The sequence below is a fragment of the Mus pahari genome, chromosome 21, assembly GCF_900095145.1.
Source record: "Mus pahari chromosome 21, PAHARI_EIJ_v1.1, whole genome shotgun sequence".
Taxonomy (NCBI): domain Eukaryota; kingdom Metazoa; phylum Chordata; class Mammalia; order Rodentia; family Muridae; genus Mus; species Mus pahari.
In genome coordinates this window covers 32,865,028-32,882,653 of record NC_034610.1, presented here as the reverse complement: position 1 = coordinate 32,882,653, position 17,626 = coordinate 32,865,028, and the positions used below count along the sequence as shown (strand labels likewise).

The 17,626-nt window shown below is 45.1% G+C and overlaps 1 protein-coding gene across 2 annotated transcripts in view; it reads left to right on the top strand.

Moving 5' to 3' along the window:
- Positions 1-1,048: 1,048 nt before the first annotated feature.
- Positions 1,049-17,626, top strand: part of Ust (uronyl 2-sulfotransferase) — a 290,831-nt gene continuing 274,253 nt past the window's right edge. For both annotated transcript variants that reach the window (XM_021221310.2, XM_029533013.1), the window contains exon 1: positions 1,049-1,721. In XM_021221310.2, the coding sequence (XP_021076969.1) occupies positions 1,472-1,721 (250 nt within the window). In that variant the 5' untranslated portion in view covers positions 1,049-1,471. The remainder of the gene's footprint in view (positions 1,722-17,626) is intronic.

Here is a 17,626-nt window from a genome sequence, read left to right as displayed (position 1 = left end):
TTCTGCTCCAGTTCCTGTCTCTAGGTTCCTCCTGCCTCGCCTTCCCTCCATAATGGACTGTAACTGGTAAGCCAAACAAATTCTTTTTCCCTCCATGTTATTTTGTGTCATGATGTTTATCACAGCAACAGAAGAAAAAAAAAATTAGGACACTGGAAACACAATGTAACTCTTGGGCCATATCACTTGTGTATCTGGTGATTTGTAAAAACAAAAACGATTAAGTGTGTTTGATAGAGCAGCTCTGTCGAGTATCGCCAGCCCTGTTCTCGGATAGGTCTCTGGGAAGCTCCGCGGGCTCTTTCAGTTCTAGAAACTTCCCAGCGGCGAGAAGAGAGATGGTGAAACAGGTCTGTGAAGGCACAGAGCCTTCTTCTTTTATATCTGCTGTAAGGTCTTCCTCCATGCAGCGGAGTACCCTTGTTTTCAGTGGAGTGCTTGTAAGACCAGGGAGGGCAAGAAAAAAGCGCCCTCTGATTCGGAGCCAAGGGCGTGCGCTCTGCCTGGCTCTGCGGAAAACACCCACCTCTTGCCTTTTTACCGTCCCGGCTAGGTCTTGAACCCATATCCCAGCACATTTTATACCGGCTTTTGGTAGGTGGGTCGCATGGGATATAGAAAGAGAATCAAGTTCCCCAAATGAAAAGACAAACGTAGTCAAATCCTTCAAGAGGGCGACTGTACGAGAGGGAAGTCAGCGGGCCCCAAGAGGTCGCTGGTAGCGCAGGAACCGAGACCAGATTGTAGAGAATGGAGGAGGGAAAAAAAAAAAAAACAAACCAAAACCCACACACCCAGAAACTTTCTTCCTTGTTGCTGATCCTCGGCCCCCTCCTCCCTCCCTGCCCGCCCCAGCAGAAGCCGTAATGTGACACCGAGTCCAGCGTCGAGTCCAGGGGTGGAGAGAGAGGGGAGGGCCGGGGAGGGAGGAGAGCCGGCCGCCTCCCGCCGGAGAGAAAGGGGAGGGGAGGAGAGGCGAGGAGGGAGGGAAGCCCCTGTCAAGGAGGTGGAGCGAGAGGGTGGTGTCCGCCTCCCGATCCTCCCTGCCTTGAGCTAGCCGAGCCTGAACTGGGACCAAACACGCCGCCCGCGACCCACACAAAGCCCGGGGGGTCCACGCTGGCGCTGGAGGCGAGCCGGGAGCGAGCCCGGGGCGCGGCGGGACTTGGGGCTCAGGGCTGCTACGGGACGCAGGGCTGCTAGCAGGACGCGCGACCGGGCGTGGGTTGCGATCGCCACCCCCACGGCGGGGCCCGGGACATTTTGGGCCCTTTGGGGCCGCAGCGAGCGGTGGGGACCAAGATGAGCAGAGTACCCTGAGCCCAGCAACTTCGGCCCCGCCCCGCCCCCACCCGGCTGCCCTCGGCGCGTCCCTCTCCATGTGCAGACGGCCGGCTAGGCGCTCCGGCTGGCGGCGGATGGGTGACCTCTTCCTGGCCGGGGCGGGCTGTTCGAGGCGGCGGAGCCGGCGATGAAGAAGAAGCAGCAGCAGCATCCCGGCGGCGGCGCGGATCCCTGGCCCCATGGGGCCCCTGTGGGGGGCGCCCCTCCGTGCCTGGGCAGCTGCAAGCGCCGGATCCCGCTGCTGCCTTTCCTGCGCTTCTCCCTCCGGGACTACGGTTTCTGCATGGCTACCCTGCTGGTCTTCTGCCTGGGCTCCCTCTTCTACCAGCTCAGCGGGGGACCCCCTCGCTTCCTGCTCGACCTGCGGCAGTATTTGGGTAGGGAAGGGCTGCGCCAGCCCCGCAAAGTTGGGGACTCGGGGAAAGGGTGATAAGTGGGGAACATCTAAAGCTGTCACGGCCACCACGGTCCCCGAGGCTCCCCAGGTGGGATGCCAATGAGCATCCCTCCGTGAGGCAGCTGGGAGCGCTTGCTTCCTACAGCACTCTGGGCTTCCCGCAGCGACGCGGGGCTCCGGGCAGGTGTCCCAAGCCCGGACACCACGTACCTGTCCCCGAATCGCCACTCCAACTGGGGCAGAATAGACATGTGCGTGTTTGTGAATGTTTGTGTGTATGCTGGCCTGGCGGTGCGTGCACAATCTTCTCTGGGATGTGGTTAACGATTTACAATCCTGTCCCGTCTGGCTGAGTTGCGTGGGTTGGTTTAACCCCGCTTTCCAGCCACTTTTAGATATTCTATCCAGTGGGTTCCACGTTTGTGAGTTGGCCCAGGTGATTCCAGTCTTTCCCTAGGTTGGTTTGTTCCTTGGCAGCACCTGCGCACCTCGCGGACTGCAGCGTGAGTGGGGGAGAAATTGGGGCTGTTCCTAGGTGCCAGTCAGCTGTGCTGCCTTCTGTGACCTGTCGAACTTTCGCCCCGTGTGTGTGTCTCAAGTCAACTTTTTTTTTTTTTTTTTTTGGTTCAGGGTTTCTATGTAGATCCCTGGCTTCGGAGTGGCTAGACAAGGAGGATAAGATCTTTATTTTTGTTCTAATACTTCAATGTATTCCTTTTAAATTTGATTTTTTTTTTTTTTTTTTTGGTTCGTGGAAGAGGATGGAACTCAAGAAAACAGATTTCAGTGAGGTGTGACCTCGCTGCTCCATGATTCTGAGTGCCAAGGCTTGGCCAGCACTCGCTCAGGTCCCAGGGCTGATGCTGGCTCATGTGCCTTGGCTAAGGGAGGATGTAAATTCCTTGACTTCTGTGGCCAGGAGAGGTCGTGCGGGGGTTGTCTCTGAGGTGGTAAATCTTGAGTGGAAGAACCTCCAGTGGTCATCTGCAGGCCCGGAATCATTTCAGGTGGAAACTTCACCAAAGTGCTGGGACCAGAATGGGCTAAATGACCTGCCCAACTGGCGACTCCTACAGTTACCACAAAGGTCCCTTTCCCCACAGAAGTCGCAGGTCTTGTAACAGCAGGCCTGTTTGGAAGAAAAAAAACAAGACAACCACAAAAACCACACAACCACACCAACAAAGGGTGTTTGGGAGTAGTGTAAACTGATAAAATTGCATTGCTTCCTGGGACAGAAGCTCAGATTTTTAAAAGTTAAAATTTCACTTCAGTAAAAAAACATTGGGGGCACTGTGATTTCACAAGAACTGCTATGGAAGATTAAAGAAAAAATAATTGTCTCGGTTAAATTTCCGAAGCGCAATTCTTAGCATGTGGCTTTTGGGTTAATAGGCCCTTTTTATTGGTGAGCGTAACCTCTTCATTCTCTGCCGTTCTGCCTTCTGCGTCTTGAGGCTTCCTTCTCTGCTTTCAGACACCTGCTCTTGCTCCTTGTAACGTCACCTTCACTATCAGGATCTAGTGCCCACTAGTACTGGGAAGTGAGGAAGCTCAGGGCTGGTCTTCCAAAGAATCTGGGTGTCACCTATCACCAAAAGTTCCTTTTAAGTGAAGTGTGGAGGTCTGCTGTATGGAGGAAACTATGCTGGATGAGGCTGGAAGACCCACTCTATCCTAAGAGTGCTTTCCTTTGAGCATGTTGCTTGAACTTTACAGCTTGGGCTCTTTGTGGTGTAATTAGGAGCTCTTAACTGTTTTTTTTTTTTTTTTTTTTTTTTTTGTGGTTCTTTTACCCTTTATGTGAAAAGGGAAACACAGGCGTGGGGAGGAGCGAGGGCTTTTGAAGGATAGAATTGGGAAAGTTCAGTGTCTTTGGTAGTCACCTGCCCATTCTCTGTTTTATTAGGCAAGACCTGATGAATATGGGATCAGCTGGTGGAAGAGAGAGCTGGCAGGCAGAGATGGGGCACTGAGGAGTCAGCTGGTGGAAGAGAGAGCTGGCAGGCAGAGATGGGGCACTGAGGACTGCCGTTGTCTTTACTAACTGGCCATTGCTTTTCTGATGGATGTGCGAGGTGGGTTAGACATGGCATCTTTGTGAACTGAAAACAGGAGACCCCTGCAGGTCTCTTCCTTGTCGTTTGGTCACATACAGACAATAATGTTTTTCAGGGAAGGTGGTCTTTAGAGTGGTCTAAAATAGGTCCTTAATTATATCAGCCCAAGCAAGCTATTTGCAGACTTGCCTGCCAGTGATTCTCCTCTATGTTTTAGACCATAACCACACAGAATATATTGCTAGTTAAAAATCCTATTTTTCTCAAACATAAATGTCCAATATTTCTAGATCAAAATAATATATTAAACATGTTCTTTACAGAATATACTTTTAATATTTGGGCCATCTTACACTTTTCCTGTCTGAGAGTTACTTGACCACTATTGCTTAGGTTAATGACTGCACCTATTTTACCAGGTATGTAGAGTAGTATATAATGTGTTGAATGTGCTCATGGGAGAAAAGTAAAATGTCACAGGTATTCCTGATGACAGTGAACATTAACTGTGCCCGTCAGTGTACATGCATGGGTATGAAAGCTAATTCCTTGATGGCATGATTCCTAGCTTCTGTTGGTTGTCCCAGTTTTATATAGGAAGATGGAAGGGTAAAAAGTAATGGGGTATTGGATCTGGAATGGCCATCGGAAGCCTCTCGACAAGTGAAACTTTCTATTCATCCTTGACTCTGTGCTACTGAAAGGTAGTGGAAACGTTAAGAGTCGGGGCCTAATGGGGATGTTTTAGGTCAGGTCACTGGCGAGGGTCGGTGAGCGAGGGTCTCTTCCTCTGCCTGTATGATATGCTAGGTCACCACAGGCCCAATGCGACGGGCAACAGTCAGTCGTGGATCAATAGTTCCAAAACTGTGAGCCAAAGTAACACTTGACAGAAAGCCGATGACCCGGGAAGGGCATACAGAAGGCTGCTTATGCAGGGCATACAGAAGGAAAACGGGAGCTACCTCCAGGGCTGTCTGATTCCAGTGCCCAGCGAAAAGCACCCAGGGCAGCTTAATACGGAAAGAGGAGCTGGAGGGATCTCACCAGTGGACTGGCTAAGTGATCTTCAGATCTGTGCACACAATCTACTTCCCCTTTCTTGATTCTTTAACTGGGAGTTTCTTGTGAGGCCTGCCGAGAAGGGAAGACTTGAAGCAACCGGTCTGCTCCGACTCTTGCCTATTTATGTTCACCTGCGTTTCTTATCACTGCAACAGATTATTCGACACAAGCCATGGAGGGTGGGGGGACTTGATTTTAGTTCACGGTTTCAGTTGGTTGGGGTGGGGGCCCATCAGGTGTTTGGGAACCTGAAGGAAGGCTTGGCTATCACTCCTCAAAGACCCCCCCCACCCCCCGTGGCGCTTGAATTTGCCAGCTAGCCCTCAAGTCCAAGAGTTCTACAACCTCCCCAAACAGCATCCTCAGCTGGAGATGTTAAAACATGTGAGCTTTTGGGGGAACGTCTCGCGTTCATGCCGTGATACCATTAATGGCAGCCATGCCACCTCTGATCAAAACTGGACCCTCACTGGTAGCACAACGGCGAGAGGTAAGGGATAGTGGAGCTGTGGCTCTTGGGTCTTTCCCTAACTGTTCCATGCCTAGGCTTCTGGTTCTAAGTGTGGGTCATTGGACCTGCAACACCAGCATCCCTAGGGATTCGTTACATATTCAGATTCTCAGGACTCTTAGACCTCCTGAATGAACCTGGGCCCGGGCACAGCAAGCTGCCCTTTAGCAAGACTTCAGGTGATCTTGCCATGGCTGGCTGAAGCCTGGAAACCTATTGTTCTGCAGTAAACCATTGCCTTCAGGAGCCATTGAGGTTATTTGATAGGAAGGGATGTGGAACGGGGAACAGATTTATAAAGATGTTTCAAGGTCATAACCATGGTTTCATTTTTAATTTCAAGTGACTGTAAGTTCAATTGCTCTATGCCTTACGGCCCATTGTTTCAGAGTGGAGGTGGAGACAGGCAGTTAGCAGCTGCCAGCTCACCTGACTTTAGACTTCTTGCGATTATGAGAGGCATGGAGGTGGGGAGGCAAAGTGGGGCAGCCAGAAAGCAGGGTGTGGGGATGGAAGAGACAGGAGACAGGGTGCTTTCCCCTCAGTGCAGTGAGGAATCAGGGTCAATGGATTCTTTCTTCCAGCCAGTTCAGGAAGTAGATGGGTGCTTTGTTGTTGTTGTTGTTGCTGCTGCTGTTGTTGCTGCTGCTGTTGTTGCTGTTGCTGTTGTTGTTGCTGCTGCTGCTGTTGTTGCTGTTGCTGCTGCTGTTGCTGTTGTTGTTGCTGTTGTTGCTGCTGCTGCTGTCGTTGTTGCTGCTGCTGTTGCTGCTGCTGCTCTCCTCCACGTCCTCCTCCTCTTCTTCCTCCTTTTTTTTTTTTTTTTTTAGTAATTTATTCTCTCATATATTACTTTTTTTTTTTTTTTTTTTAGTAATTTATTCTCTCATATATTACAGCCTGACTGCAATTTCCCCTCCCGCCTCTCCTCCAAGTCCCTCCCCTATCACCACCCATTCCTCCTCCATTTCCCTTTGGAAAAGGGCAGGCCTCCCAGGGAAACCAACCAGATATTGCATATCAAGTTGCAATAAGACTAGGCACATCTCCCATATTAAGAGTAGATAAGACAACTCAGTAGGAGGACAAGGGCCCCCCAAACAGGCCAAAGTTTCAGAAACAGCTCCTGCTCCCTCTGTCCCACAAAACCACCAAGCTACACAACTATAACACATGCACAGAGGGCCTAGGCTAGACCCATGCAGGGTCCCTGATCATCCGCTCAGACTCAGTGAGCTCCCTTGAGTCCAGGTTGGCTGATCCTGTGGGTTTTCTTGTGATGTCCTTGACACTTCTGGATCCTACAATCCTTCCATCCCTTCTTCAGCAGGATTCCCTGAACTCCACCCAATGCCTGGCTGTGGGTCTCTGCATCTGTTTCCATCAGTTGCTGGATGGGGCCTCTCTGATGGTGATTATGCTAGGTTCCTTTCTGGGCTTCTCCCAGTCCACAAGTTGTCTAGTCTAGTTCTTCTAAAGTGAATTTTCTGCTGCAATAAATTTGAAAGAGGAAGAAGTTGAGGGAGGGAAATTAGGCAGTGGGGTAAAGTATAGCAAATGCTGTACTTAAAGGATGAGAGCTCACAAGTTTTCCAACTCAGTGAAATAATATTTTTTTAAAGTGTGTGTGTGCGCGTGTGTGTGTGTATGAGTGTGTATGTGGGTGTGCGTGGGTGTGTGTGCTTGCGTGTGTGTGTGTGTGTGTGTGTGTCTGTGTGTGTCTGTGTGTGTCTGTGTGTGTGGGGGGTTGCCATGGAGACCAGAGAACATCTGTAAGTCAATCCTTTTGCCTTGATACGGTTTTTGGGATCGAACTCAGATTTCCAGGGCTGTGCAGCAAATGCCTTTTACCATTGTGTGACCTTGGCAACTGAAATTCTTTCTTTTTTTTTTTCTCCTTTCTTTTTTTTTTCTCCTTTCTTTTTTGAGATGAAGTTTCACTTTGTTGACAACTGAAACTCTTTTTTTTTTCTCCTTTCTCTTTTGAGATGGGGGGGTCTCACTTTGTAGCTCAGGCTGTCCTGGAACTCATTATGTAAACCAGGCTGGCCTTGAACTCCCAGAGATCCACCCGCCTCTGTCCCCTGAGTGCTGGGATGAAAGTCCTGGGCCACCATACCCAGATCATCCCACTTCTGCATTTAAACTTAGATTTGCTATAGAAAATAAAAAATGACCCTCTTCCCCCACCCCACCCCCACCTCGGAATCAGGATGTGCTGCAGTCCTGTTTGGCGGTAGTTTCGTTACTTTTGAGCTGTGGAAATATCAAAAACTTGGACGCACATTATTTAGATTGATATAAACAGAATGAGCCAGATGGTTCACTACCGATCTTGTGTAACTGGCAGACGCTAAAGATTTATCATCAAGCCTGAGAGATGTGATTTAGCCTTTATGAGAGCTAAATTTGTTGGATTGATCTTCAGTAGAGATAGGCTTTCCTTCCCCTTCCTAATTTATAGCATTTTAAATAGAGACATAATGCTTTTTCTCAGAATTGCCAATTTCTACATGTATTATATACGAGCCTGGGAATTTGGAGTCAGGAAGAAAAAAAGATGCAATTTAATTTTACTGAATTTTGAGGTTCCTCACTTTTAAAATAAATTTAAAGGAAGATGTGAAAATAGAGGTCCAGATCAGTTACAGAAACAGTTTCTCTAAGCCTTCCAAACCAACTTCTGTCTCTCTTCTGCATATCACACATGGCTTAAATACCGTACTTGAGGCTGCCTGCACACAGTCAACTGGGAACGAATGCATAAAATATGAGGTTATCAATAGAAATTGTCGACATGGAAAAATGAGATTCTTGTTTATAGTGGCACACTCGTCTCGGAGGGTGGGTTGGGGACACAGAAGCACTGTATTAGAAGGAAGACAGGAAAAGGCACCCAACTGTGGCAGCCTGCTCTGTAAACACAGAGCGTGCGTGGATGGTGGGTCGCATTCTGCCTGGTTAAACTGTTTTTAATGTAGGCTAGTCTCAGTCTGAATTGTTTCAAAACTCACATAAATATGGATTCTCTAGACACTGCCTTTCTTCACATTGCCTGACATCCATCTAGGCCTGAGACACTAGTTGGTTTTGTTGAGGAGAAAGTAGAAATGAAGTAGCCGAGCCATTTATTTATTTATTTATTTATTATTTATTTATTTATTTATTTATTTATTTATTTATTTATTTCGGGAGAGAAACAGTATCTGTTGCCTGACAGAGGGGTACTTGCCCAGAGGAAACAGTTTTCTCTGCAGCTGTACAGATGGGATCTGGTGATAGACAGCGAAAGGACACCTCACTGGATGAATTGCAGCCCTTAGAATTATGAATTGTTGCTCTTTTTTTTTTTTTTTTTTTTTAAGCAGTGACCACAAATTTTGTCTTGTGTTATAGAAATTCATCTCTAGGCCAACAGTGACAGAGACCCTTTTGTTTATTAGAGATTAGGTAGAATGAGTAACATTCTTGGGAATTCTTACTTGCAAACGTCAGCAAAATTCAGCCACTGTTTGGCAGGACAGTTCCAAATGATGTCTGCTTCAGTTTTTGACACTTACTGAGATATGATTCATGAATCTTAGAATTCACCCATTAAAAGACTTTTAAAATCGTTAACAGTTTTCAGTTTCAGCTAACCATTTTCTGTATTCTTTAACTATGCCTAGTCACCACAACTACTTTATGAATATTTTCATCACCACAAGGAAGAATGCCTAGCCTTTCTTTATCACCACCGTGGTCATGGGACCCTATTATTCTGGCCCCAAGCAACCACTGGCCTTCATTTATCTGTTGGCCCTTTTCTTAGAAATTGAATTATATAATATGTAGTCTTTTGTGGTTGGTCCTTTTTACCTGGCATAATGTTTACTAGGCTAATCCATATCACAGCATATACATGATTTCTTTTAAGAGCTTGCTAATATCCCATAGCTGGCATCTTAGTTAGGATTTTACTGCTGTGAACAGACACCATGACCAAGGCAACTCTTATAAGGACAACATTTAATTGGGCTGGCTTGCAGGTTCAGAAGTTCAGTCCATTATCATCAAGGTGGGAGCAGGGCAGCATCCAGGCAGGTATGGTGCGGGAGGAGCTGAGAGTTCTTTATCTTCATCTGAAGGCTGCTAGCAGAATACTGACTTCCACGCAGCTAGGATGAGGGTCTTAAAGCCCACGTCCACAGTGACACACCTACTCCAACAAGGCCACACCTTCTAATAGGGCCACTCCCTGGGCTGAACATATACAAATCATCACAGCTGGCTTTCAAAAATTATAGGATAGAATATTTCCATGGCCTTTTATAGACAAGATCCTATTTTGTATATCAAAAATGAATGTTGAATGAATGTTGAGATTGCTTCCACCTTTTGGCTACCCAGGCACTGTTACTGTCTAGAATACTGTTTCCCATAGTTTTGAGTGTGTACTGAAGAATATAATTGCTAGGTCCCATGGTAACTCTGTGTTTAACCACTGAGGAGTTTCCACAGTGGCTGAGTTATTTTATGGCCCACCAGTGATGTATGGATCCAGTTTCCCAACAGCCTCACCAACACTTATTTTTCCATTAAAAAACTTGTCCCTAGTCTCACAAGTATGAAGTACCACTGTGGTTGTGTCCTGTAGTTTCCTAGTGCTTACTCATGTTGGATGTTTTCCATGTTTCTGTAACATTTTTTTTTTTTTTTTGACAAGAATCTATTCACTTCTTCTGCAACTTTAAATTTTCTTCTTCTTTTTGTTGTTTCGTTGTAAGTATTTGTGAATTTTGACTACTAGGCTCTTACCACATTGAGGATCTGCTACCGATTGGGGTTGGGAATAATAATAATGATTTAAATACAATGTTCCTGATAAATTCTCTGCGCCACTCTTTCCAAGGAGGAACAAGTTAGTTTTCCACCATAGCTGTTTCCAAAGTGTTAAGTGTCCTGTACCGATAGACCGACAAGCCAAATAAAATCCTGACTGTTGACTGTGAAAACATGGGCCTTTTCTAAAGAACCTCGGAGGTACTGGTTTCTAGTGATAGATCATTATGAATAATAAACACTGGTTATCGGCATTTTAGCCTAAGTATATGCTAACTTGAGCTGGAGATGGCGCAGTGGTTCTCAATTGTCCTAAGGCTTCGACTTTTGAAAATCGCTCCTCATGTGGTGGTGACCCCCAACCATAAAATTATTTTTGTTGCTACTTCATAGCTGTAACTTTGCTATTGTTATGAATTGTAGTGTAAATATCTGTTATACAGGCTATCTGATATGTGACCCCAAAGAGGTCTTAGCCCATAGGCTGAGAACTGCTGGCTTAGTTCTGTGGAAAAGTTGGGCAGGCATTGTGGCCACCTGTAATCCTGACACTCGAGAATAAGAGGCAGGGAGTCTCCTGGGCTGTGTGCTCTGGGTTTATTGAGAGATATTACCTTGGTAAATATAGTATAAATAAATATATATATATATATATATATAAATAAATAAATATAGCTCAAGCATCAGGCCTCTACATGCACGCATATATGTGCATGTTCACGCTCACAGTGTACACATACATGTGAATACACACAAGTGTACCACAGGCACATGGACAAAACGTCTGATAACTCATGTACAGCCACCACTTACCTACTTTAGAGATATCACAAGGAATATGGCTATTTTGTATGAGGAGTGTGAAAGCAGTGAGCCTTGAGTGGCCGATTGTGTACAATGGCTGTATTTTATCTTCATGTATGTTCACTTGAATGGAGCTGATGAGCTCAGCGATATGAAAACCTTAATACATTATGTTCCTTTATAAAATGTACCATGAAGCTATCAAGGGAGTATTCAGCATCTTAGGAAAAAAAAAATCAGGATTCACATGCAGTTAATTTATTTTGCATACCCATTGCATTGATGTGCAGGACAAATCAATACTAACCATATTTCCTATATGTGTTTCTACTTAGTAAAATGACATGATGGGTTTTTAGGAAGCAATGTTAATTTTGTAGAAGTTTAAAAAAATTTTTTAAAATATTTTTCCAAAATATAAATCACTAAAACAAGAAGCTTTAAACATATACGCTTTAGTGTTGCTTATTAGAACTATAATCTGTGTGGTTTATAAGGGCCGTCTTTGACATTAGTAGGGATAAAACAGAATATCACATTTTCCCTCATTTGTAGGATTAATATCTAAGTATTTGTGTAACAAAAGTAGGAGGCAGAGTGTTTGTTGGAGAAGGGCACTTGCAAAAGGACTGGAAAGGGCGGTGGGCACAAATATGAGCAAGGTATAGTGATGTCACGTGAAATCCATTACTTTATAAATGGACTTAAACAAAAGGGAAATGTGAAACAAATTCTATGAAATTGTTGGATGACAAGTGTGGTGGTTTGAATGAAAATGCTCTCAAAGGCTCAGAGGGAGTGGCACTATTAGGAATTGTGGCCTTGTTGGGGGAATTGTGTCACTGGTGGTGGCCTTTGAAGTTTCTAATGCTCAAGCCAGGTCCAGTGTCTATCTCCTTGGCTCCTCCTTCAGCATCACGTCTGCCCGCACGCTGCCATGCCTCCCACCATGATGACAATCGACTCACCTTCTGAACCATAACCCCATTCAGTGTTTGCCTTTGTGAGAGTTGCCCTGGTCATGGTGTCTCTTTGCAGCAATAGAACCCTGAATCAGACAAGGTACACAGGTATTTGATAATTCTTGGTCTGTCAGGCTTTACATTAGTTGTCTGAAATTTCCCAAGGGTAGCCACTGAATCACCTTTCTTTCCTCACGTTCTGTCTTTACGTCTCTGATGTCTCTATGCTGGCTACTTAGGAAGCTATCTTGTGCTGTGATCAATCTCAGGCAAGCTCCTTGAAGGCTGTGGTGTGGTCAGGATTCCCTGTTTCTCTTCTCACTTCTTTCCTTGGTGTTCTGTTTGGGGGTCCCTGGAAGGAGCTTGTCTTAGAGTTTTATTGCTGTGAAGAGACACCATGACCAAAGCAACGCTTATAGAGGAAAACATTTCATTGGGGCTGGCTTACAGTTTCAAAGGTTCAGTCCATTATCATCATGGTGGGAAGCACAGAGGCGTGCAGGCAGACGTGGTGCTGGATATGCTGAGAGTTCAACATCTTAATCTAAAGGAATCAGGGAGAGACTGTGTACCATGCTGGGTATAGCTTGAGCATACACAAGACTTCAAAGTCCTGCTCTGCATTGACACACTTTAACAAGGCCACACCTCCTAACAGTGCCACTCCCTAGGGATAAGCATTCAAACACAGGAGTCTTTGGGGACCATTCCTATTCAAACCACCACAGAGCTCTTGGCTTAATATACTTGTTAAGTGTCCTACGATAATACTGTAAACCCTACTTTATTGGCTCTCTGTATTCAGCTGGTTGAAGCCAATGCAGTAATATAAAATCAGTATGACAGATAGCTCAATAAACGTTTCCTTATGTGCACAGGGATAATTGTGTGCCTCCCACTTCTGGAGATTTTTAGAGTTCCACGTAATTAATACCTGAGATTAATTCACAGCTCTATCCGTGTCCAGTTGGAATGCAGGCTTCTTGTTTGTTGTAATATTCCTGAACACCAGGAATTTTTTTTTTTTTTCCTTCAGAGTTTGCTAGTTAGTATATTATTTCTCTTTTTAGGTCAGAGACTTCCTTCATCGTCACTTATTTCTGTAAAATTGGTCATTACATTTCAAGTATGGCTTCATGTTTTTAAGGAAATGACTACATGATGTGATTTTTTCTGATTATTTTTTATTGGTTATTTTATTTATTTACAGGTTCCTCTCTACAACCCCCCATCCCTTTCCTCCTGCCTCTATGATGTTGTGATTTTTGAAATGGTGATCACAGATTTTACCCAAGTACCAAACAATGGCTCGAGTAAACTTAGAGCCCAACACATCAAACCAGCTGAGACTACTGTAAGTTGTGGCTGTGACTCAGTGGTTCTTATGCCACTTACTGATAAGTGGCTTTTTGGCTTTGTTTTGTGTTTGTCTGGTTGGTTCTAGGGATCGAACCCATGGTTTGTCTGTGCTAAGTCTGTGTTCTATCACTGAGTCACATCTTCAGTCCTGACAGAGGTTCTAGGCAGCCATTCATACTCAACTGTACTGTTTGTATGGAATACCACTGACAAGACAAAGGATTGAATACATGAAAAGACCAGGGGGTGGGACCAGGCTGCTTGAGGAGGAAGCCAGGTGCAAGGCTAGTCAATAGTTAAATCCCACCACCAGGGGTTCTCCAGTAAATCCTTGATTATGCTGTTCCTTTAGGCCTAGCGGAAAAACCTGTTTTGGGCGGTTCTGCTCTAATGCAATACCACAACCCACTATTTCCTAGGCCTTGGTAAATACTTGCATATGAAAGTAACTTGGATGAAATGAAGATTCCAAAAGTACAGCTAAGCTAAGCATTGCCCTGAGCTTGGCTCTGTTCTTTGTGATGCTTAATCGGTTTCACCGGTCTAAGTGAATTAAAATGTTAATGAATAGGTAACTTTCTCACTGAATTCTGAGCTCCTGGCTTCAAGGAATTTTTTAGGACTTTGGAACACTGGTGGAAACTTCACCTATGGTAAAAATTCAATCTTTAAAGGCATTACTAACATGCGGATAGGGTTCGTGTATATAGATAATTGGAAATGCCAGGACTCCAGGAGGCTGAGTCTCCTTGAGACTCTTTTTCCTCAGGACTCATCCAGGTTTTCAGACCTGTTGTGAGTCACTACTAGAGTGGGCGTGGCACCTGGCAATGTGGTACAGTTCTGTGAATGGGTCCTGGGTCACAGTTTGGAAAGGGAGTAACAGGTGTGGTGATGGTGTAGGCTTTCCCAGCTTTGACAGTCTTTGTCTCTAAAGCTAGAAGTTCGATTACATCCATGGTTTTTCTCAGACCTCTGTCTCTAGCATGTGGCTGACTGTCAGAATTTCTGAGAATGTGTTTCTGTGGCCAGGAGAAGAAGGACGAAGAGTGCAGCTTAAGGATTCCAGAATGCCCTGTTGGTAATATTTAATGACACCCCAGAGGCAGTCTCTTTTCTGTAGAGTCGCTACTCTCTCTCTAAGGCCCCTTGTAATCTTAAAACCAAACATTCACTGAGATCAGTCATTTAATGGTAGTGATGTAAAAAGCAGAAGGGTCTTTCTGGATAATTTTTAAATATTTTATTTTTTATCTCCAATGGTGTGCATCCGTTGAATATGGTAGTGGAGTACATAAGGACATTTCCATTAGGACTGTGTGGTGGGCCTTAATCTATTCCCTGCTCCTGATTTTTAATCTACTTTGTTCCCCTAGAAAATTCCATTTTTATTTCCGTGTCATACCGACATGTGTGACTTTATGTTTCTGTATGGAGTCCATGAAGCACACGTGAGAGAAAACATGCAATATTTGTGTGCTTTCCTCAATCTGCCTTAATTAATATAATATGATCGTCTCTGTTTCCGTTTTTTTTTTTTTTTTTTTTTTTGCAAATGACATAACTTTCGTTCTTTATAGCTGAAAATATTCCATTGTGGGGTCAGTGATATAGCTTACTGGGTAAGTAAGTACTTAACGATTCAGATCTCATGACCTGCGTTTGATCCCTGAAACCTATGGTGAAGAATGAGTCAACTTCATAGAGGTGTAATCTGTCCTACAAACACGCACACACATACACACATGCATGCACACACACATGTGTGCACACACAATAAATAATAATAATAATAATAATAATAATAATAATAATAATGTTTTTAAAACTTCCACTGTGTGCATATTTCCCTCACACACACCTAGGCTGGTTCCATAGCTTGACTGTTGAAAATAACACTGAAGTTATTATGTCCAAATGTCTGGAATAGGTTGCCTTGGGGTCCTTTGGGTAAATAGTCAGGAATAGTGTTAGTATTAAGTGGCAGAAGGTACCTTGGCAGGTCTGGGCCAAGGCATACTGCATAGATCACACTATGTGATAGAGCTCACTTGAGAGATTTATTGCAGGCATTGGGGGAGGAGGGAGTGAAAGGTTTTCTCAGAGTGGGCACATGAGAGAGAGAGAGAGAGAGAGAGAGAGAGAGAGAGAGAGAGAGAGAAACAGAGAGAGAGACAGAGAGAGACACACAGAGAGAGAGAGACAGTGAGAGATAGAGAGAGACACACACAGAGAGAGACAGAGAGAGAGACAGAGAGAGACAGAGAGAGAGACAGAGAGACAGAGAGAGAGGGACAGAGAGCAAGTGCATATTGCATAGGGGAAATATGCACCTTGCGACAGTGGACGTGTGCTAGACCTGGCAATGGTGGGTGATGACGTAACTGCTGGTGCTGAGTCCCTGAGGGCATGCTGGGAGAAACCCTGATTTATAACACATAGTCTAGGTATGTTCCACTGATTCTTGAATTTTACTGATATGATTATAATATCTCCCGTTTCATCTCTAAGTTTTATTCATTTTGGTCTTCTCACTCTTTGGTTAGTTTGGCTAAAAGTTTGTCAGTGTTTATTTTTTGAAAGAACAGACTCCTTGTTTTGTAGGGGGCTCTCTCCCCCCCCAACCCCTGCTGCACCCTGCTGTAAGCCTCATGGGCCTACGGGGAAATGAGCCACAAGAGGTGAAGAATGAAACTTGAGAATCAGCACCACCTTTTTGAGCACTGGGTCAAAACATCCCGAGTGTGACCTCAGGGTTTATTTTTCTTACATACATAAACACAGAAAAAGTTTGGAAGAAGAACAATCGTCACAACAAAGCTTTGGGCAGAGCTACACAGAAACTACATAGCTACACAGAAACTCTTTAGCCAAGCTATAAAGCACCTGCGACCTTTACATAAGCATGAGCTCTGTTGGCTGATAGGTAAATAAAGCTCAGGCCAAGGGCCGGAGGAGGAAGGATTTGTAATAAGCATAGGATAGATTCTATTGCTGGATGATGCAAAGTACATTGGATCTCTTTCAAAAGATCTCAGTTCTATTCACTGAGAGACAGAACTCAGGATTTGGAGGAATCAGGAAGGCTGGCTCCACAGAGTAGTAAAATGATCACCAGATTGTTAGACAACATCCACTCCAACCTTCCCTATGACCAGGCATCTGTCATTGACAACCTTTGATGAGAACAGGTTCTTGTTTTTAACAGGCCTTTTCTCAAATGCTTACTTAACCCAGCTCCTCAGACACGGTTTCTCTGTGTAGCCTTGGCTATCCTGGAACTCACTCTGTAGACCAGGCTGGCCTCCAATTCAGAGATCTGCCTGTCTCTGCCTGCCGAGTGCTGGGATTAAAGGTGCGCGCCAACCACCGGGTCTAGCAAAAATGTTTGTTTTTGTTAAAATTATCAGTCCATTTCCTCCATTCCTCCAGTGTATTGCAAGCCTGATTGGACCATGAAAAACTAGATTGTTGCTGGAGAATCTGTAGGAAGCAGAATGTATAGAGAAGGCGGAGAGGAAGCAGAGCAAATCATGGGCATCCAGAGTTCTGAGACAGGAAGAGGGACTAGTAACAGCCGGTGGAGACAACAAAACCAAAACCAATAAACACTGAACACAGAAAGTACAAGAGACAGAGACAGTCACCGTGAAACCAAAGGCAAGAAGCCCATGTTGTTGGTGCCATGTCCCTCTATGTCCTGGATGGAAGAAGTATATTGGATCTCATTAGACCTTCCTCATCCCAGATTGACATCCCAACAGAACCAGATGTCGCAGAAAATGATGACGACTTACCTGGGGAGGCCTCTTTGAAGATGCTTGCTGCTTTTCTCACACGGCAGTTCACTCTGATAGCTCTTGAAACCAAAAGCACAACTCAGAGCCTTGGGACTTCTCGAGGTGCCCACCTCCTAAGATGGCCATTCAGCCGTGAAGGTCCAGCTTTAGAATTTGGGTGGATGGTCTGATCTCTCTGTGGCCTCCAGAAAATAACCTCATGAGGCGAGAGTAAGACCACCACTACAATTTTTAAGCCAAGTTTGAAGCAAGCTTTTCTAAATTTTGGCCAGGACCATGGATACTGGCCAGATCCATACCCAAGACTCAAGCTCAGCTGAATTACATTGGTGGTGGTAGTGCTGGTGGTGGGCTTGTAAAGGCACAACCCACAAGACTTTGTACTTCCTGCCTTTGTCCAATCAGAGCCAAGCATACATGCTGACGTACTTCCTGCCCGTAAACCTCCTGCACACATCCTGTGCAGTTGGGGCAACCAAGCTTGTTCTTAAACAACAGCCACCAGA